General features: G+C 36.1%; 2 protein-coding genes across 10 annotated transcripts in view; one reads left to right on the top strand and one right to left on the bottom strand.

The window, feature by feature from the left end:
* Zfh2 (Zn finger homeodomain 2) overlaps positions 1-23,858 on the top strand; it is a 320,913-nt gene that overhangs the window by 281,804 nt on the left and 15,251 nt on the right. For 2 of the 9 annotated variants that reach the window (XM_083089623.1, XM_083089624.1), the window contains exon 9: positions 11,714-11,784. The exons of 6 other annotated variants lie outside the window; for them this stretch is intronic. In XM_083089623.1, the coding sequence (XP_082945749.1) occupies positions 11,714-11,784 (71 nt within the window). Of the gene's footprint in view, positions 1-11,713; positions 11,883-23,858 lie in introns of those variants that run through there. One more of the 9 variants, XM_083089622.1, reaches the window with a different exon arrangement.
* LOC145965991 (uncharacterized) overlaps positions 4,278-23,858 on the bottom strand; it is a 76,268-nt gene continuing 56,687 nt past the window's right edge. Inside the window, exon 4 of the mRNA XM_083089626.1 lies at positions 4,278-4,472. Within this exon, the coding sequence (XP_082945752.1) occupies positions 4,354-4,472 (119 nt within the window). The 3' untranslated portion in view covers positions 4,278-4,353. The remainder of the gene's footprint in view (positions 4,473-23,858) is intronic.

The raw sequence follows: 23,858 nt of genomic DNA, 5'->3' as shown, positions 1-23,858 counted from the left end.
GAACGCCCCGGCTCCTCGATCCTCCTCAGGATCGATCCTTCCCTTCTGACGAACACACGAATACGCCCATCGGCATTCACGAGCATCGGTCACGAAAGAGGCCGTGACTCGCGACGTGATTCGCACGTATCGTTGCCCTCACGATAATCCCAATGCCAGTGAACTTACAATCCCGAAGGAGCTCCGGGCTAACCGTCGTTGAATTCCCGCATCACCTAGTCATTGCCATCCGCCTCCTAACTGGCGCATCGATGAAACATTGAACTCACATTAATAATCCCACGATCGCGTTCAATCGGTTATAAATTTTTATTTAAAATAATTCCTACACCATTAAGTGTTACGAAAAATATGTGTTATTTACGAATATCTAATTTCTATAGTTCTCTATAGAATAAACTACATTTTTTGTAAAGTTTTATCTTTTTCTAAGTAACGCGATTTTAACTTGCTTTTAGTAATAAATTATATAATTAAATTTCAAATAGATCACATGAATGCAATAATCATGTTAAAATTTATTCCTTCTATGTTTCTTTTTATATTAAAATTCAATTTAATCATGTTAAAATTTATTCCTTCTATGTTTCTTTTTATATTAAAATTTAAATTGAACATTTTTAATTTAATTTGCATAGATATACTTGTATAGATATAATCGAATTTCTAGGAAAATTATTGTAGAATGAGCTACATTTTTAAGCGATATATAATGGATCCACGTTGTGCGGTCAATTCGACGTGCGTGTAATATAGAAAATTTCGAATGCATCACGTGAAAGGAGTCGCTAGTCAGTCGGAATATTTTTGGCACAGAATTATACCAAGGCATTGAAATGAGTTCTGAGAACATGGGTAAAGGACTTCACTGTTTTAGGTGCTGTCCTGGAGTCCAATGAAATTGATGACTCCTCGTAGCCTAGTCTATTGTATCTAATTTGCTAATTTTAGGCGAAGATCATTACGAAGAATATCATGATCTACGTAAATTGCAAAAAATCGTTCATATTTCATGTAAATATTTGAAACATATTCATGTCACAAATATCAGAATAACGTAAATTTGAAATTAAATGGCGAATTGTAAAAAGCATTGGCGAGTTTTAAGAATTTTAACGTCACATAATTTCTTCATTGAGATTATTATTGTCAATTTGAACATGAATTATTAATAATACGAGTTCTTTCCATGCGTCAAAAGTTTTAACGGACAACCGGGGCATATTTCTTTAAACCATATTTTTTATTCAAATATTTTTATCTCGCACTAAATGTTCAATATTAGTGATATTTTTATTTTATTATTACACTGTTCTCTCTTTCTCTTTCTTATTCCCTTTTAAGTTTCTTGGAATATTCTTTGATGCGCATACATTGATTAAAAATAATATTCTCCATTTAAATCTCAGTGATAATTCCAGTCGCTGAATTTCAGTATAAGGCAGAGAACGCGTGATTTGGCAGTGCACGAATCTACCACCCGGCTGCACTATAAAAACCTTATCGGCGATCTTCCTGCTCGGGTGGGGACGCTTAATATTAATGTCTCCTCTCTCGCGGAGGTATCCTTGCATTCGCACATACCGGGTGCTCCAGGAAAGAATTACGATTTATTCCTGTACCACTTCTTCGTACCGCTATTTCGATTTCTCTTTATAATTTGTCGAACTATCCAGAAAGATTTAAACCCATTTTGATGATTTATAATTTACAATAGAATTCAGGACAGAATTTTATTTATAATTTTATTTGTCATTGTGTATAATACAGGAAATATTTAAAGATAAAAATATTCACACATCTATTATAACATATCTCAAAAGATATACATATATTAAAATATGCGACACAAAATTATAAATATAATTCTTTTTAATTTTTTGTTTAATTCGAATATTGGATTAAAATAGGAGCTTTAGTTACTAATTTGAAGTTATGTTTTTATATTTTGGCAAGATATATATAAAGAAATATGTGCAAAAATACAAATATACAAGATATATATTAAAATGTAAAAAAATAAAATAAAAATAAAATATATTAAAAGATAAGTATTTTGTAAATATTGCAATTTTCTAATTAGATTTGATCTATCTTATTTTTTAATTAGATTTGATCTATTTTATTATTTATACGTTCTTGTATTTAATGTTATTAAAAATACATAGATATTTTTTAAGCTTCAAAAATTGATTAGACATATATATATAATGTTTCAAACAAGTGTAATGTTGCAAGTACATGTACATTTATAAAAATGAGACTATTATGTCGAATTACTGTGTTAATCGCGAGATAAGCAATTGTAGCTTGGTTCGTGTCAATCTTCGAATTCATTTGATCCAGAATGGGATAAATCGCAATCTTTGACGCAGCCTTGATCTTTCATCCTTATATACCGAAGATCATCGCCAGTATCGAGGATCGAAATCGTCATTAATTCCACGTGACTCTGTCCTGCCCCACCAATCGTTCCGGCGTTTCATGCTCCGCTCGTTCTGGGCACCATGACTTTTACCTCTAATTGCGAGTCACCTCGCCCAGGGACTTTTCGCAAGACAGACCGTTGCACGCAAAGGTCACCGAGCCGTTTACGAAGGAGCAAATGTTATCCTTAGGCGCGATAATGGCTATCATGATGAAGTGGAAACGCTTGACACGTTGTTAATCAGACAGTCAATGCTTTACAAAAAGAAATAGATATACAAAGAAATACCAACTCTCGTGATCAGAATCTTCCTACGTAATCATGATAAATGCTACTTTCTCGAATTTACTTTAATCTATCGATATAACGGGAGGGACAATTATTTCCTAATAAATTATTCATTCTAAAGAATTATATATTATCGCATCAAAAAAAGAAATAATAATATTAATAATCACATATATAAGGACTTGATTTGTCGATACGATGAAAGTATAAAAATTATGACAAGCATAGCGATAATTGTACCGTGTCTTCTATATTTTTATTCGTTCGACCAAGACAAGTTTTTTGGTCACCCTATATAAGATCTCGTGGCCGCATATATAGCGGTGTACCAGGTACCAACGTCTCGCATCCCCCAGTATAACGTATGAACACCACGGGCCCGAGGTAGTATAGGAGTTTAATTGGTGGTAATATGAATCCGCGTAATATAAACCGCCATCAGTCTCTCGCCGGGAGAGAGAACGAGCGAGAGAAGGCTCGACGGGCGGATCGGAGCATGGAGCGAGAAGGAACACACGGCCCGAAACGGTGTCTCCACCTTCGTAATACCGACGGCTCTTTTTATCACTGTCGCGAGATTTGGTGCTCTTTAAGCGCACCGATCGCTGATTACGCGAGCAATAATTCACGCAGAACGGACGGCACGATAATCGGGACCTCTTATCAGATGCAAGCTGCAATCCTTTGTTGTTACCAGGAAAGGCCATCGGTAAGATCTTTTGCAATTGTATATATTTTTTTTCTAATAAAATATGGTGTTTAATTCCAATTATTAAATATATTATTTAATAATCTTTAATTTAAAGAGACAACTTTTAAACATCATCCATTAGCTATACATTAAAAAAATGATGTTGCTAAATTTAGTAGATTTTGTCTCGAAAGAAATTTAAAAATACTAGATTGCTACGTGATAAAATGTAATAAATTCGAACTTCAATCGCGTTCATCGATTATACTAAAAAAAATAATCGGGAATTGCGCCAGATCGCGAAGGCATTCAATAGAAGGGTGGTAGAAAGACTGGAGACTCAAAATCCCGCAGGGAAGCCCAAGAGCGAGAAGTCGTTGACAAAAAAAATTACACTGCTCGCAATTCTCGAGCCGCGCCGAGAGAAGGAGAAAGAGAGGAAGAGAGAACAAAGTTCGTTGACTTTCCAGGGACGCGACCCTAGTGCGATCGGTGGAAGATAAATACTCGTGCGCGGATGCGAAGGAGGATTCCGGAGCATTTTCCTCCGGGAACAAACCACCCCGCTATTCCTCGGCTATATCCTCCCTTTGCACGAGCCCTCCTCCACGCATTTTCTCTAATGTATTCACAAATCTTCGTTTCTAACGCGACTTTATCATTCTCCCAGCAGCCCTGGCCGCCTTCACAAGCGAGACTGGTGTGCTTTTCGCATATACGTGCAGCATCGCACGCGAGTATGCGAACGGTCGCGACGGGCGCTCTTCTTTCTTCCACCCTCCGTCGAGGGGCGGAATTCATTTCGCGGCCCAACGCCCTCGTCTCCCACGAACGGCACCGCGTTCGATTGCTTCGATTATCCTTACCTTATTCCTCGCAGCTCATCCCTTCAGCCGTTCTCCAACCACTTCGGCGTTGGAAAAGAGTTTTCTCCTTTTTTTCGATCTCAATTCTCCGTTTTCGTTCCGTGACATCGGGAAACGTCCCTATACGTCGCGACGATGCGGACCCCGTCGCGGAGATCCATCGCCGCAGGTATATCCAGAGATCCCAAATGGATTTCATCTACATCAAAAAGGAAACTCTTGAAATTCACGAAGGGAAAAAATGAAAAGACGATAGTGAGCAAAATTAAAGGCAGTCAATCGAAAAGCCCGATAGTAGTGTAAAATGGTATTGTATTCCATTTCAAATATAATCAAAATATTATAAAGTAGATATTTATATGTAATTATTAAGCATAAATCGCGCACATAATCGAGAGATTTTATACATTCAAAATTTTATAAAATGAATGTTTTCTATAAGTTTGCGTTATTTCATCACAATGCGTTATAAACACTGCAAAAAAAATTAGTATTTTATATATTCTAAAAAAATTTGCTTAAATATTTAAGATATACATTATTTCAATTTACAAAATTGCTGAATTTTTAAATACATATTTAACTGAATGTCTATATAATCATTTTTAAATTCAATTAAGTATTCATCTTGCCGATATTACAATTGAAGCAGTTATAATATTCTTCGAGTGCAAACAATCATTTTCATTTTGTTTACAATATCAATCCTTAAAACTCACACTCGGCTTTTCATAAAACTTTCCAATTACGTACGTCATTTCTGCAGGCGTATTCATAATGATCGTGGGTACATACAGGATATTTCGAGGGTAGAGATAGGAATATCCCGACAGGACAGCGCACCGGGGGCTGTAAGAAGAGAGGGAGGTGAATTCGCGTCGTCATTCCGGAATATGAGATTTCAAGGAGCGTTGCCGACGGCTAGACGGGAGAGGATCAGGCAGGACACGGGGTCGCGAGTTCGCGGGGGCGGAATTTCAGAAGCGGATAAGGCGGACAATCGCGCGAGCTTGGCTCTTCCGTATGTAAGCCGCATAAACGAACGTGTGTGTGCAACACTACGTGTCTACAACGAAAAAGAACGAGAGAGAGAGAGAGAGAGAGAGGACGAGAGGACATTATTGGATTCTGAGCATTCCCGGAGTTATTAAAATTCGAAGCCAGTCGCGAGGAACATAGTGGCGCGGGTTTCGCGGAGAGGAGAGGGGGTATGGAAGGATCCAGACAGGGTGCACGAAAAACCACGCCATATCTTGTTTGAAAGAGGGGTAGAGAGATGCTTCTAATATTAAACTCGCGATACGGGCTGCCCCTCTTTTAAGAAGGGCCCTCCGTTACCTCGGGCGTAACAGCTTGTTCTCCCGCGCGACCGGCTAACCGCGAAGAAGAGAATAAGAAATGGAAAGATTGCGTCCCATAGAAGAGACACTTAAACAGGGTAGAAAGTTAGCTAGGGATTGGTCGAGATGAATACTCGCAAATCTCGTATACATGCTGTTTGTATGGACACTAGTTTGTTCGAATTTATCAAATCTAATTTACGCTAAACAGAATTAAAGAGAGAGAGAGAGAAAGAGAGAGAGAAGGGGGGAGGGAGAGGAAGAGGATATATCTCTATTTACGCATCTATAAATTTTTTTAATTAGAAGATTCTTGAAATATTAAAAAAAAATCGTATCATATTTTATGCAATAAAAATATTTTTCTATAATAAAACTAAAGAAACTGCTCGAAATAAGATTATATTTAAAAGACATGATTCTTGTTTATTAAGCAATAAAAATTAAATGGTACGCAAAAAAATGATGTTTATACTGTAAAAAAAAAAATGATTAACAAACACATCATATTTAACTGTGTATATATTTATATATTTTATAGTTGAATTCTTTCAGAAATCTTTAAAAAAGTTATTATTACATTAATCCGACATTTTTATTATTGAGGCAACTATCATAAATCGATCGCGTAAATTTATTAAGACCTTACGAGCTAAATCCGGTGATGTCCAATGTCCGATTCGCCGTGACCTCGCACGGTTTTCCCCCGCATATTTTCCTTTCGCTTTTAACATAAACGGACTATTATCGAAGAGAGGCAATCAATCATCCGAGCCAATAACAAATGTCCCCGTTGAAAGTAGTTCTCTCGACGTCGCGACAAACACAAAAGACGACGGCGAATTTTCAAGAGGGTCGTTCCGAAGGGACGTCCAGGATTCACCTTCGGGATGGCCGATTTGGGCAGGGTGGGGCCAGCGCAGATTTTACTTACGTCTACGCTAGCGCATGTGAGCAAATATAGAGATCCTCGACGTAATCTGCGTAATCGCCGAATGACGTCGTTCATCGATCATGTCGCGACAATAAACCTAATATGATTTAACGCGCGGAGCAATATGGCCGTGCGGAGAGTTGACCGGAACGCACGTGATTACCCGGCGATTCTATTATTTCGAAAACACATTGTATGTACACGTGTGCCATTGTGCGGTGTATGATCGCCGCCAATTGTCATTTACACGCGGCAATATTTTCCGTATTTGCGTAGGATCCGTTAGTCATCATCGCACACTAGCTTTCATGACAACGCAATTTTAAACATACGTGTGTATCTCAGTTATTTTTAATAATAATAATTATTATTATTATTTGGTTATTATTATCAGCGGTTAACATGGTGTGTATTCGGGTGCATACGCAATAAAATATTAAATGTCAAGAAACATAGTATGCAGAGAGAGAGAGAGAGATATATAGATAATTTAAATTAAAATTATTTGTGTGGCTGATGTATATGTTCACGAGACATGCTAGATTCTTTAAGAAAATACAGAATTCTTCCATTACTTTACAGGATTCTAACAGAAATATTTCCTTTCAATAAATAATTTTTTTGTAACGAGTTATTCATTTTTTACGCAACGAAGTGTCGGATAAATTTTATAAATGGCAAATATAAGAGAACGATGAACTCGTAAATTTTAAATTATATAAGTTTAATCGAAGAGTTTAATCATGTGCAACTAATTTTTGTTATTCGTGGCACCCTTTATTGTTAAATAGATAGATCATAGCGTTCGTTTTTCTATCCTTACCCTCGAAACCAATCTATTGGTTGCATTATTCCTCTACTCATAAAAATAAATTACAATTTAAAATTTTTAAAAATATAAATAAATAACCAAATATTCTTAGAGAATGCAAACTTAAACATATTTATACAATTGTAAATTTATAATAAAAGTTACAAATATAGACTCAATTTTAAAAAATTAATTTTCCCCATCTATCGCTTTGAAGTGTGAAAATACAATATGTTCGTTAAGCTAATTTCCTCGCGAAAAAAGCCGCGAGGAAATCTCACTGTATACAAAAAGCCGAGCATACAAATAAAACCGCCGGGATTACGAGTCGCAAACGAGGGAAAAACGAAACGCGGACGAACCCTCGCGCGCGCGTTTGATTTTTGGGCTGGCATTGCTGCCTGTCGGCCCGGAAGAAAAGCCTTTTAGAGAGTTTTTCCGCCTGGCAGAATCAACCGAATATTCTTCGTTCTCGAGCGAGAGATGGCAGACCTATCCAATCCATCTTTCATTTCCGTGATTGCTGTTTTAAATAATTGCATCTCTCTATAGCACTCCCCTCCAATTCATCCGAGCGGTTTGTGCAACATATTTCATACTTTTGCTAATCCTTTACTACGTCATTCATTCCCTTTATCTACCGACATGAAATGGTTCTGGATTTTTAATTAAATGCATCCATTGAACAGAATTTGTTGGCAAGCATTTCCGGAATACACTGCCAATAGTCAATTCATGAAAATCACGATTACGAATTTCCTGTAATATTGATGATGTTCTTTTTTACAAACATATTGAGATGATATTGAGATTTGTTATTGTGACAGAGAAAACATAGAATTACAGATGAGTGCTATGCCATAGATATAAATATTTCAGATTTGAGGATTGCATATCGAAATTAGTATCTCGTATAATAATGACAAAATTTTCTATCTGAATAGAGAAATGATGATCATATAAAAAAATGTAAATTCGAGCTATACCATCAATAATATCCACGAATATTTTCTGCGAATATTCGCGTAATATTTTTCTCTTTGTCGTAGCTGTGAATTCAATCTCTTTCGGATCAATTTTTTCAAAAAATGTAAAACTCGCATAGAGTTAAAATGTCCAAAAAATATTCCTTACAATAATGATGGGATTGTAGATTAGAAGACGAACCTTTGCGAAAAGTATGTTTCGGGCTGGATCAGAATGCGCGACGAAGTCTACCGTTAGATATTTTTTAACAAGCTGTCACAGGGGGAGAATATAATATTTCTGTAAAGCCAGGCATCTCTCTCTTTTTCTTTCTTTCCATCTCTTTTTCTCGGCCAGCCCTTCGACCAAGCTTCCCCTTGAACTTCAGTCACCGCGCCGAACCCCATAAGCGATCGATCGTCTTGGGGTAACATCGCCCTTCATTGTTTCCGACACCCTGGAGCCAGCGGCGGGGAGAAATTTACATCGCCGTCCGTTTTCGATGTAGCACCCTCTTAGCTCATGGTAAGCTCGGGGCGCCGGTGATAATACGGCTTGAAGCGAAGGATGAAACCTCATCAAGCGGCATCAGCTGAGCGCCGCGAAAATCGTTAAATATCTTACGAAATCACCTCGAGGTGATATATGGTGAATAATGGTAAAAACTTGCTTAGCGGTTTTAATTCAACTACCGATGGAGTAGCGATATAAATAATAAATTATAATAAATTTTTATTTGTAATTGTCTTTGCACAACATAAGAAAAAAATTGTTTCTTCCTTGAATATGTGTGTTGGCAAATATTTCAACTAATGAAATAATTAGATTTTGTGCGTTAAATTCTGAAATTCTTTTTCCCTCAAAATGGAGAAAATGTGACCCTTCAAAAACTTGGTCCTGAACTGAGCAAGAATAGGAAAGGGAAAAATCGGAAGAAAGGAGACGCGAAATATCATATACTGGCAACAATCGTGCGAGATGGGCGATTTTGGATGGTCCTTACGATTCGAAATCGCTTCATGGAGGTGAGCCGCGGGAAACAACGAACACACGAGGAAAGAAAGAAGCAGGGAAAGAGGGAGACGGACGGACGTTCTGGCGGGACGGGTTGCAGCAGAGAATCGGGAAGGAACAGAGAGAGAAAGATAGAAGCACGCCCCGAGCAAGTGCTAAGCTCGATGCCGAGAGCGCCCAGGCTAAAGCCCGAAGGCAGAGAGAAAGAAAGGTTTTATCTGCTCGCAGTTATTTATCGCTTTCCGTTGTAGCGGTGGCGTCGGGGCACGACCAATCAGAAGTCAGTATCCCCGGGTACCAGTCCGCGCCATCCGCATACATTATCGTGCGGAGCCTCGGCCATTGTCTTTCCACCGTTGTAAATCACATTTTATTCCCTCGCTTACGGTTTCGTTTTATTTATTTGTCGGAGAAACGTATCGCTACCGTACTCGTGGCCAACGCGCGCGCACATACATCTATGTATACGTACATACGCACACGCAAGCGTATGGGAGATAGACGAGAGCGTTTGTGTAGGTGGCCACACGTGCAAAATCGCGAGACACGTATTTTACAGCATGTGTGCGAGAACGCGCAGACGAGTACAAGTAGAGAAAGAAAGAGAGAGAGAGAGAGAGCAGTGCGCCCCAAGTTGGCTTCGCCTCTTGACCGCAGAACGTGTGAGGGGGCGGGGGAGGAGGACAAGGGGGACTAGGGGACCGCAACGAACGACTTCGATTTTTATTAAGCACCCGAGCCCGACCGTCGTCGACGACTGTTTAACCAAATTCCATCGCGAGATCATCCCGCCGCGTGCTATACAAGAGCCAGTCTAATACTCTTTTCGTTTCCCTTTATGCACCCTTACTTTCGTACTATCGAATCACTCTTGTTAATCTGCTTGGAATAAAGGAGAATAAAAAATTGGAATTGAAAGAATCTGACCAGAGATTACCATAAAAAATTGTTTCAATATTTGTAATCATTACACTTGCAAAAATTGTAAAAGATGAAAACTGTTCCCCGCAACAATCTACTTTCTTCTTTGAAAATCTATTCTCAAAATCTGCTTTTGACATATTTTTAATAATTTTTATAAGTTTATAAGAAAAAACGAAAATTAAAGTAAGAGAGAAAAATTATTTTTTTTAAATAACATGTATCTAATCGAATGTAATTTATAACGTATTCGATAGAGGCATTCGATTTGAAACAGAAATAAGTAGCGCGCTGTCCATCGTGAAAAAAAATTGATTTCATACAATACGTCGAACGGCGAACTTTATACATGTTCTTCATGCTATGTCTTAATTATACGTTAGGTCGTTGCATGCAGATACTTAACTACAGTGTTGCCATTCCGGCGAGGTATTGCGTTTCTCGTTTCGAAGTCGAAGGTCGAAGGGTAAAAATGTCTGCACAAAGAAAAGAACCAATTGCTGGCGATTGAAAGCAATCGTTTTGCAAAAATCGAGGATCCTAACAAGTCTGCGATTTATTTGTCAACGCTCGCGATTCCGGTCAATATTTATCTAAATTGATTGACTGATACAACTATTTATAGTGATATTTAAGCGTTATAACGAGAAACTTTACATTCACTTTACTGCTTGCAACATAGTTGACATCTGATGTTAATGCATGGAGGATGTTGAAAACGATGCTTGACGTTCAACATCTGTATTATCTATTTAAATGTAGCAACGCTGACAATGACAAATACGCATTTAAAGACGCTAAATTAAATAGACGCCAAGAGACAAATGTGTATTTTCAAAAGTGAGTGGATCAATGAAATTTAAATTTCAGATTCTAAGTTCCTTTTTCGATTCTTGCGGCATAATTTTATTTGCGATATTTATCAATTTTTGAAAGTTATATATTGAAGATGAGATTTCTCAATCTTGCTTGTTCTTCTTGTATGTAAGATTTTCAGCCAAATATGTGTTAATAAATAAACAAAATTGCGTGTCAGTGTTGCTACAATTTATAATAATAAGTAGTAACCGTTGCCTACGATTAGAATAAGGCTGTGACAGAATTCTACGCATTGATGTTGGAGGTGCCGATGGTCGAGGCGGAGAGAGAGTTTGGCCTGTAGTTTTCTTCAGAGTACAAATCGGGAAAAAATAAAAAAAAATAAGAAGAATAACAGAGAACAAACGTTGTCGATCGGACGACGACGTTCCGCGAAGCCCTTCGACCCGCTTCCAAGTCCAAGTAGAGTTCCTTGGCAATGCGTGATTCTGTAAATGTCGATCCAACCGCTTCCGATTCCCACCCTCAATTCCATCCGCGAGTCTTGCATATCCGTAAAAAAAAGGAAAAAAATTAAAAATAAAAACACATCAAAGCCTAGCGCAATGGAATAAAATACCAAATGCTTGTGACAGTTTCAGCGGTGCAAGTAGACCATGCAGGCCAGGCTCTCTCCCAACCTCAGTCGCGTCCTGGCCATCAACAGGTCAGTACGATAAATATTATTCAAAGTTATATCGATGTAACCAATTCCCGTCCGATAGAGCCACGACGAAATACAATTTAAGCGGTTTATGTAATTTATATAACGAGATATATGACTGAGGTTGATAAATATATCATTTATATTTCATTTTCTGGATAAGTAAAGTGCAGACTACTCTGTCTTATGCTAAATAATGCATAATTAATGGCAGCTATTTTATATATGTATTTTATACATATAATATACATATATATTTTTTTCTTTGATAAAGAGTTTAATAAATTAAAATAATTGAAATAAAATTGGAATCAAAATAATTGAATAATAATTCGATAATTGCTCGTAAGTTTTAAGTAGCATACATGTTAACTTCATCGTCAACGTGTTTCCTACGTGGATCTATCGGACATTTAATTTTATCAAAGTGACCGATGATTATGTGAAAAAGTTTATCGAACACAAAATGTACGCTGCGATTCTCCAACGAAAAGAATTTATAGTACGCTTTGAAAAATTCCGCATTATGATAAACGACGTGCCCCGCGGGGTTTGAAAGGAAACTTTTCGCCCCCGGCGACGCGAATTTGTCTCCCTGCGTGACACTATATATATATATATATTTCCTTTGCTCTTGTCATCTTCGAAACAACCCGCTGATCGGAGGATTGGAATGAGCACGGAAAATGGTCGTGAGGGAAAAGAAAGTAGAGGGGTGGTCAGGATCGGGGGAAAGGCGGTTTCGGCGAGAAGGAGGTGAAACTTTAAATCGCTGTAATTCGTTTTCATGGACGTCCGCCAAATCCTACATCGTCTCCGGTCCCAGCATCCTGATCACTTTTTCGAGCCCCTTCGAACTGTACATGAGCGTTTTTTTTCTTCCTTATCTCCGCACCCACAACTTTTTTGTTGTCTGCAAAATTAGCTCTAACTTTGAATCAGGTTCCCGCCTATCATTTTGTGGAATCATTTTTTTTTTCAAAGTAACTTGAAACTATTAATACTTGTTTTAAGTCTCTCTTTCGATCCTGATTGGTATACACCTTTTTGATTCTCCATTCGAGCGCGATCCACCTTTCGATGCAAATGAGCGCATTGTGATTTTTTATTTGCATCGCGTTCGCGCGGTTAGAGAGTGATTTTTAACATTTTTTAGCTTTGGAAACGACGAAAATCTTGCATTAAACTAGAGAGACATATTTTTCTTTCTTTCTATCTCTCTGTTTTTTTATATATTTATTAATATTATTATATTACATATTTCAGTGAATGATATATATTTAAGGAGCAATTCTCTGTCGTTTGAATCTATCAATCGCGAACGTAAAACTAGGTCGGAAAAGATAGAAAATATCAAATTGACTACTTTTAAGTAAAATTCTGAAATTTATCGAAATCTTTCAAAACCATCAAAATTTTAATAATAAATATTTGACAATTTGAATGTTTTCTATATAAAAATAAATAAAAATATATTTATTTTATAGTCGAATAGATTGAAATAGATATATAAATATATTCAAATTTTAATCATACTAAACTTTGTTATAATAAAATAGTAGTTTAAATAGATAAATGGTTATAGTGAAGAATCGCTTGTGTCTATGTAAAACGGAGGAGGAAAAAGGAGACAGAAAGAGATAAACATAGCATAATCGATAGTTATAAACGGATTGCTTCTATGGACACAGAACTATATCGTTCGGTTGCTTTTCAATGATTTATATGCCTGCTTATGAATCGATTTCTCCAGCTGCGTCAACGTTACGCCTATACAATTTAATATACTTAACTTGTATCCAATATTCGATTATTTTTGCATCATTGTGATTATTATGCGTTAAACAAAATCTATTGCGAAATACCGTTAATTTGAAATTTTTATCAATATTATTAATTGTTTGATAAATAACGAGATAAAAATCAAAAGGAATTGTTAAATAATCAAATGTTTAGTAAAACTTTCATTTTGTAAACTTGCATTCTCTCACTTTTTATGTATACATATATATAATTTAACATAATTGTATTTTCTCTATATTATTGTCTATTATAGCGAAAATTCAATAATGACATTCTATGACCGTTATGTACCACCCGAGGCGACTATCCGTGAACTCGCATTTCGCACGATATTTCAAATAGTTGCGGCGCTTGACGGGCATCCAATTACACCTAGCGTCATTATCGCCCGGTCACGGTATCCCATCGTATAGGAGCAAGTTCTTCGACAAACTGGAGAAACGGGGCGGAAAGTCATATGGTCGCCAAGCGGGGATAGTGTCAAGGAAGAAGGAGAATCCGATAATGAGACGTCCTCTCTTTGAAGTCCGCGCCGTCGATCGGTCGCGAATCGAAATCGAAGACGGGAAGAGAGGAAAGATGCAGTTGCACCTCTCGGAGGATTGCGAATCTCTTCGGGGTGCGCGAGAGTGACGTATCGACTAAACAATGTGCCACAGTTCGAGAAGACGGCGCCGAGCGTGAAAACGACATCCGATCGAAACGGCTATCCGCCTCTTCCGCATCGCCTCTTCGTCCTCCGCCCCCGCCGTCCTTCGGATGCTCTTCCGTGACTATCGCGACTCGTTGTCTCGACTCTGCGACGTGTACCGAAATGTCACGGCGAGGCACGCCGGCCCGGGTTCGTCGCCCGCGCGCTCCGGGATTAAATCGTCCGAGAATAAACGTCTCGAACAGAAAGCATCGTTAACACGCTTGCACAACGGGAAGAAAAGAAATTTAAACAAGCACAAGCGTTGAAAAACAAGCCTCAAAACTTTTTAGCTGTATTTCACTGCATCGGTCTGTGCCAGGTTCTAATATGTCTTATACAAGACGATCTGTATCTACTGCATTTATTTTATATCAGCGTTTTATTTGTTTTAATAAAACGTGATAGGAGATATTACCTTTAATTATTTTCTTAACTCTTTCTTTCTTTAATATTATTTCAAGAATAGATATTATTTCAGAACCCACTATACACATGTTTGCTTATAATTCCGAAAAAAATATCGATATTTTATCATACGTTGTGTTAAAATTCCGGGAAATATCTTGAATAAAATATCATACATGCACAATGAAAAAAGTTGTTATCTATCGTGTTGGAGAAAATAATCTTATCAGCTGCGATGTACGCACGCATACGATATATACGATTTTTCTCTAAAAAGATGATGATAAAAGTGTGTACAATTCTTTTATACGCATAATATGCAATTCAGTACGAGTTTCACTGCACACGATCGTCCAAGCAAACGACCATTGTGCACTGTGCGCAAGGTCAGGGGTCATCCCTGACCCTGCCACTTTTCGACCCCTCTAGAAGAAAAAAAGTCTGTAATGATCCCTCGTGACATAAAGCTATTTTTTTCGTCGCCTCCCACTTGCGCCCACCCTACACCCGCAAATGACATGCCCCCGCAACGCAAAGAAGAATAAAGGGGCATATAATCGGCGCGCGTATGTGGGACCCCACGACGTGAGTTCACCCCCGATCCTCTTGTACCGCCGTAACAATAATAAGGATTCATATGCACGCGAATAGTGACCTATCTTTTTTTTCGTTTACATTTTACGTAAGAAACAAATTAATAAGATTGTCTTTGTCTTTTTAATTTTGAAAGAAATTCTATTATTGAAAGAAACTAATTGAAAGAAATTAAAAAGAAACTTTGTGCTTTATAAACATCGAATACGTTAAAACCGAATATTTTATAATCTTTTTCATGTAATTGTGGTGACAAAGATGTTAAGAATAATAGCAATAACAATTATATATATGTTTATATAATAATTAAATAATAATTAAAAATATTACCAATTATTTGGACATATATAGCAAGTATTATTATTCTTCTTTTTAATCAATATTTTACTTTGATGATATTTATAAATATACGAACATATAATAAAAAAAAATCTAAAATTGTCGAGAAGCAAGCTTCAGAAAAAGTTTTCTTGACAATATATTTTCGCTCGCTAATAAATTTCGCGAATCATCGACATCGCTACAATAGACAATCGCAAAGTGCTTCTTAAATATTAATATTTATTACCCCTCGCTTGGATACGCGCTATTATCCGGGTGTAGGAACAAGAAGCGGTCAGTAGAAACCGCCGATAAAAGTTTTACTTATCCAATGATTGTAGCAACGTGTGTAGTATGCAACGTAGTCATTTGGCGAAATGACGATCGCGGGAGAAATAAAGAAATAACGCGAAAAGTTTCCACCGTCATTCGTGACCTCCCTGCTTTCCCTTGAGATGTGCGACCTGTCATCGACTCAACCTTTGCGGTATAGCAACCCTCAGTTCCACCTCATCATTATGATTCCGTCATTAGATTATGTATAACAGAGTCACAAGTTTATTCGTGCGTGGCATGAGAATTATATAAAATGATAGATTTCTTTTCATTAAATTTAAAAATTCTTTGTTATTAGACCAAGTTGTTTGTTAAAGTATAGAAACAATTTTTACCAATAATAATAATAACAATCGGAAGCAATTTTATCAATAATAATAATAATAAAAACTGATATTAATTTAAAAAAGTTCAAAGTTACATATAATTGATATTTTATAAGATTCATATATTTATAACACATATAAGCATAATAATCTTAACGATATTTTTTAATTCTTATTTAATATATAGAAAAAAATACTTTTGATATACTGAATTCAAATATACACGCGCGATTATATTTCTCTTTCATATTATTATATGCATTGATCATTTATTAACGTGAAGTATAACGATTCGAAACATATAGCAAGAAATCCACGCAAAAAATTCCCAACAGAATACCGTACTTACATCGTGTATGAAGCGATCCGTACAAAACATGCTGCTTCTACCCCACGTAAAATGATCGCCCACCCCTCATTCCGACTCTTCTCACTATGCTCGCCTATATCACGCATGGTTATTAACGTAAAAAAAGGGCGCGCATTAACGTCTACCCTCCTGACTACTACCCTACCTCGGCGCCATAAATATAAAAAACAACCCTCACCCCTGAGATACCCTCTATCATCCGTGTCTGAAACGCGGCGCGTGAAAAACACGATACGAAACCGACATATGGAGTCCTATTGGCCAATGGCAGTGACGAATGTTCGTTAGAAAAAAAAATATTGATTTTCCAATATTGTAATTAATGTTGCATAACGTTGTCTTACCTTTGTATTATAAAAATTGCTTCCGATATTTTATATATAAGTATTTTTATAATAAAAAAGAAACTATTTCAAACATATTTTTCTTCAATAAAAAATTGCTATAATATATATCGCTACTTTAAAGTAGAATCTATTAAATTGCTTTTACATGATATGTAATTCAAAGTTGTGTTAGAAGATTGATATTTTGTGAAAATTAAATATAACATAAGCGTAAATATCGCATGATTAATTTATAAATATGTCATTATTTGTATAATATTAATTACTATGATTGTATCAGATAAAATCATTATTTTATTTTTATTTATTTTTATTTGATTATTCAAAATTATGTGGTGAAAGTTCGACTATTAACACTTATATTCGTCTTTGCAAGGACTTAAGACATGTTACTAAAAAAAAACTACTGATAATATTCCAATAATTATAAATCAATGAACAGCTTATATACGAAATAATGGAGGAGAATATCGCGTAGCTTCATTCTTCGCACGGTAAAAAAGGGGCTCGATGGATGGAAAAATCGTCCTTTCCACGTACTTGTATGTGTGTTATGTGTTGCCAGGAGCGGTAATAAAAAATAACCAAGATATACAGCGTAGCGGGCCGTGCCTTTGGGGGCATAACTCCGCTAATGTACCCCACTGAAACCTATTCTCTGCTGCTTCGCTCTTTTCGTCTCCCCCTTCCTCCCCGTTCCTGCCTGGCCGTCACAACCCTTAGACCCATCTCGTTGTTAACGCGACGGAGCGGGCGGTTCTTCGCATTAAGATCTACGCGCCACCGAGACGCGATATCCATAAACTTCCTAGCGCGAGAGATCTCGTGCGCGAAACGCCTATGACATACGCGAAGATAAAAATTACATCAGTGCCTCATAATATTATATTGCTAAAAAACGGTATTAATGTGACACTTGCTATTAAATGACCTATAAATTAGAGAAGTCGTCAAAAATGTTCTAAAGTTATCTCATCAAATTTTGATTCACACATTCTTCGACATTTGAAGTCAATTCGTCTTTGTGGCTATTCTGTTTTTAACAAATATTCTAATATTCAAATATTCTAATATTCCTCTTATAAAATTTCTGTCAAAATGTATTTATTACTAATTACAAAACAAGATTGTATTATCAATTTATATTCCTAAGACTTGCAATTAAACTGAAGTTTAAGGTTCAGATAATTTTTATCTTAATATCAAATATTTCTAATTAAATCGGTGGATGCAGATCTAAATAACTAAGCAAAGAAAAAAAATATCTATAATATTAAAAAAACATTACACATCAAAGAATTCTCGTATGAAGTAAGTAACTTTAGCATGAGACCTACGTTTCTGGCTTTTCTTAAGCGACGTCGGCATTAATTACGTGGCATCTAACTGGAGTGCAAAAGGAACAGGGATAGCGTCGTTAGTCGAGGGCTGCGGAAAGAAGCGGCCGCCGCGGAGTCATAAACGTGAGTTATGTCAGCAGTTAGATAGTTGAATCTCAGTATTCTGTGTGGCGCTCTTTCGGTCCGTTAATATCTTCATTACTAAATCATCCTCGTCTTTCCCCGAGATTCTTCTCTCCTTGCGCGCGCGTGCACACACACGTGTGCACACAGAGTTGTGCACGCACGTGTACGTAGAGCACGTGTAAGTAGACCAGACGGCAATTTCTGGATATGGTCCTAAGTACCGCCATTTTCATCCGCGGCACATCTCTCTTTTATACTACCGCCCGATAAGGTCAATGGCAGAGGCAAAGTTACAGCTTAAGTTCCTCGCGAGATTTCGCAGCGAGTTACCGTCTCACTAAACTATAGCATACTTATAGCGTACTTAGTACTAGTGCTCATGATAAGAAATGATTCATTTTTCACGAAAATTTTCAGTTTGATTAAAATTTATAGTTTGATACCATTTTCTACGAAGCCACATTTATAATATATATTTTATATTTGATTAAACTTTGCTCTAAATTACATTCAAAATAAATATGTGAAAAGAAGATATTCTTATATTAGAAGATATTCTCATACACTAAAAAATAATTTATAAACTATAATAATCTATATAATGTTATAATAAATGTTATAATAAAAAAATTATATATAACAACACTTTTTCAAAATTCTCTCTTTTTTTCTAAACTCATAGAAATAGCATTAGTAGAATTTTGATATTTAAAATTATACAAATTTTCAATTATTATTTCAATTGAATAGTATTTTTTCTAGAAATCATATATTACAAAATAAATTCAGAACCTGTGTCATAATTAGATTAAATATTAAATTAAAGACTACTTTTTTGGCATGTAGTATATATTTAAGATTTTTAGATTCTAATCACGATTTCCCGAGTCAAAATTTTGCTCCTATATTCAACCTTTATTTTTTTATGGGATGTAAAAAATTTTGATAGGTTTCATTTATATAAGAATTATATTGCATTAAACTTCTATTTTTTATCTCAAATAAGCAGTAAACACAAACAGTTTCTTACTTAAAGATTTAAAAGAGGAGCTTTTGATAACATTTTAGATTAAATAATTCGAAAATAAAATGATCTGATTGCTTAAAGTATCAAAGTAGATGTTAGATTGAACATTCGCCGAAAGTAAGAGAAAAATTTCAACTTGAATCATTTCTTTTTTTTATATGAGTGATATACCAAAAAAAGAACACGATGAACAAACTTTCCATAGCAATGCGAACAACAAGAGAGAAGCGGCGCATTTGAATCGAGAAAGCCTTCTCTTTTACCTCTCCCACTTCTTTTCCTTATAGCTCTCTTATTTTCTTTCTCTGTCTCTATTTCAGCTACTGTTGCAAATGCGCTTTCTACCAGGAATTAAACTGGCAACTTTAAATTAAACCGTTCGTACGAGCGGGTCGTAGGGCCTGACACTTACGATAATTCATGTCGACCCACGTTGACGGTTGAGCCGTGTCGCATACAAATGGCGAAAATTCGTGTGGTCGTTACCTCTGCGTAAAACAAACAAAAAAATTTGCCGACTCGCCAACGAAAATAAAGAGGCAGAGCGGCGGAATGAGGGGGAGAGAATATCGTGTGCAATGAATATGTATCGTTGAGAAACGAATGTCCTGAAATGTAAAGTACTTGTTAATTCTTAACTAGAAAGCTTTCTCTACTATCTATCTACTCATAAAATTATATTAGAAAATATTAAAAAAATTCTTCTTCAGAGCAATGTGAATAAATTTCGCAAATTTTATGCAACATAACTTATATAAATCTATAAATTAATAAATATTCTATATTAAAAACAAGCCAACAGAAGCAAATCTTAATTATATATTTATTATAAGTTGGAATATTAATAATAAATAATCATATTTGATGATAATAATGAATGATTAATATCATTAATATCATTAATGCCATTTGAATAGTACGATATATTATTTGTTAATTTTTATCGCATACTTAAAAAAATAGAATAACTTTAATTGAAATAAATGTATGCGTAGAAAACATAAATCCACAAACGCGTGCTTTGAGTTGCAAATGAGAGGAATCGCGTGGTGTTGAAATTGAAACTCACGGCGAGTCGTTTTAAAAGTTATCGCAAAGGGGACTGCAGGATCTCTCCTCGGTCGAAAGAGCAGAAAAGATCGCGTTAACGACGTGCTCGACAATTAACCCCAGCAGGAAGGGCGGAGGACTTTCCGTCGCGGTACGACGAACAAGCTGGGACAATTAATTAATGCCGGCTCGCTCGCTTGATTCGGGGCGCAAACGAGTTGGATCGTCGGCTTACCGAGCATACCGATAACTCCTGACTCTTGATACAACCTGTTGCTGATGGTACGAGAGAGGAGAGGAGGCACGAGAGAGGCGCAAAAAGAGGAGAGAGAAAGAGAAAGAGAGAGAGGATGGGAAAATCGGGGTGTAGAATGTCTCGGTGGTGGCCGGTTCGGGGGCGACCGTGATGCTGCGAGCTGGCAATTAAGCCATCAACCCTTAATGAATGAACTCGCTCGAGCCGAGCCACCGACCCTGCCAACCCCATTAGCTAACTAACCCCGAGTTATTTGCATGTCTGACGGCGAGGGTGAACGCCGAGATTCGCCGGCACAATTACGAGTGACTTTATGGTCAGGTGCTTAAAGGCTTAAAGCCGACGAGTTCTTAAATGACATGCTCGCCACCTAGATACGAGAAGTCCACGTCGCGAAAAAAAATTGTCACAAAGAAAAATCGCTAAATTATTTCGCGCACGAGATTTTCTTCATAAAAACACTAATACATATTTTTTTTATAAAAATATGTTTAATTATATAACTTACCACTCTCGGTTAATTTTAATTATTAGTATTAATAATTTGCGCAATCTAACGTTGAAAAAACAATTTTAAAAATTCATTGACGTATGCTTGCATGCCGGTTATGCGACAGTGACCACGATGACGGACTCTTCCGACCGGAGTTAAGAAGCGTTTAATTAGAGCAAATTGAAGCGTCCATCGCTCCTTCTATCCAATTTCACACGCGAATGCACCCCGCGTAGCGACGAGAGGGGCGATTTGATCTCAAGGCGTGAAAAGCGATGAGATAGTCAAGCTCCTTGACCACATGGGTTGTCTTATCTGCGAAATGGATCTCTAAGGACACACGCCGAACGAATCCTTCCTTTGACGATTGTACGACGGTGCGAGGTGATGCGTGAGCGCACCTGCAAACAATTGAGAATGCGCATCGCGGAAATTTATGCCTCGGGGGAACCGAAATCAACGTAAGCAACGCTGCCGTTTTATGTTAACATTCGTGCATCACGGCATCACCCTGTAAACAAGCTTTGAGGACATCAAATATGCCCCGGCACATTTTCAAAGTATTTTATATATAAGAGATTTACAACTACACACATGCACACATGCTGTTTTCCCCAAAATTGCTTAAAAATTCACATATCTTTTTATGTATAATTCTCTCTTTTTTCAATTATTATACTTAATTCAATATTTTAATATTATAAAAGATATTTATATCTTTTTTCTTATCACATTTTCGCACCAAATTTTGTATTATATTGTTTTTATATTCTTCCATGCGCGCGGGAGAATTTAATTTATCTAACAAATTTTGCATGTCTTTTTATTAAATTTTTAAAATATTCAAAATCCTTTTTACAGCCAATTTATTTATCAAAATAAAACTTTACTTTTTTATTTTTGGAGCAGATACGTAATAATGCAAAAAGATTACGCGAAATTTTTTGAAGTAAATAGCGCACAATCTCGTAAATTCCGGGTGGGTTTGATCGAAAGGTGTATCTCCACCTGAGAAGGGGGAGGGGGGAAATGTGTTTTGTACCTGCACGGTACGGTAGGATCGCGTGTCGAGACGCACTTTGTCCTCCTAACTCCTTATGCCTTATCCAGTTCCTTAGCGCGGAAACGCTAATTCGTTGATTATCCTAATGACTGTCGGGGAGTCAGCGGGAAGGAAGCAAAACCACGCGCGAGCCATGAACCTTGTCTTGATTTATTCCGTGCAGAGTCTTTGAACGTGCCGCGGGCTACTCGTTACGCGTTACATTTACTCGATCATCATTGTTCCATCGATAAGACTGCTCTTACGCTTGCGCGACCTTCGATTAATTCATGAGAGACGAGTAACTACTACGTAACTAATGTGATTTGCGAACGAGTCGAAAAAATGCGCGACCGATTTGCGAAATTAATTGCCGATGAGGTATATTTTTAACGATGTATGGTATCTATCTAATTAATTTCAAGGTTTTGTTCCCCGAGCACGTCATGTTGACTATATCAATTTGGATCGTTAGGAAACGACTGAGCCACTGCGTAATTCTTGTATAATATTGGCCTGTGTGATTAACTGTTAGAGATTATACTTGAAAATATTTTTGGCCACATATCTTCGTTTGTTTTTTCAATTATTTCTGATAACATTGCTAATTAGATTATGTAACTATGATCTTTGTTACATGTCGCAATATGCATCATGAATATTCTAGAATTTTTATCTAAATGTTAAATATACTTGTATTTAATCTCACTTTTTTAAATGTAATTTTGTAATTGAATGATTAATGGAATTTATATTATAATATATATCTTTTGCTAAAATAATATTCAGAATTCATGTTATAATAGAGATAATAAGATAAATTGTTTCTGGATTAAATCTAATGAGTTGTGATGAATCTAATAATTGTACGACCTGCGTTATAGTAAGGTTTCTTAATCCAACTTGACAATTCTAATACCACAGTTTTATTATCCTTCTTGTTTATATACATATAATAATGTATATATATATATATATATATTAATAATGTATATATATATATATATATATATATATATATATATAATATATATATATATATATATATAATTTTAATGATTAATATATAAAAAATTTATAAGATTATTAAATATATTTTATACCTCATAGAAATTACATTAAACAAAAAATAAAAATATATTAATTTATAATTTTATTTTACTTGTTTTTCTCTGTCTCGAAAAAGAACGTAATTACAACAAAACTCAACTAGTAGTTGAATCTATAAAATGAAAAAGAATATGTATATTACTGTTTCATCGTACCAAAGTAAATCATCACTAATTTAACTGCTAATAATGCGAATCTTAGTTTATGTCAAAAATTTATAATAATTTTAACAAGTAATAATTATCGCACAAAATACAGCTTAATGTAATTTTATCTTCGTTTACATAATATCTTATAATTAAATCTAAACTTATTCAATGCATAGACGACGATGAATTTAAATTATTTCCGTCATAATCGCTACCATGATAAGGTTTCTTAATCATACTAGAACATAATATCAATGTTCTACTTTCGCGCCCTCCAGTTACCTGTAT

Source organism: Camponotus vicinus, unplaced genomic scaffold (assembly GCF_025532165.1).
Source record: "Camponotus vicinus isolate PSW18456_S1 unplaced genomic scaffold, iyCamVici1.0 SCAF_2, whole genome shotgun sequence".
NCBI lineage: Eukaryota > Metazoa > Arthropoda > Insecta > Hymenoptera > Formicidae > Camponotus > Camponotus vicinus.
The sequence above is the reverse complement of the archived record's forward strand: the minus strand, read 5'-3'. Positions and strand labels throughout refer to the sequence as shown.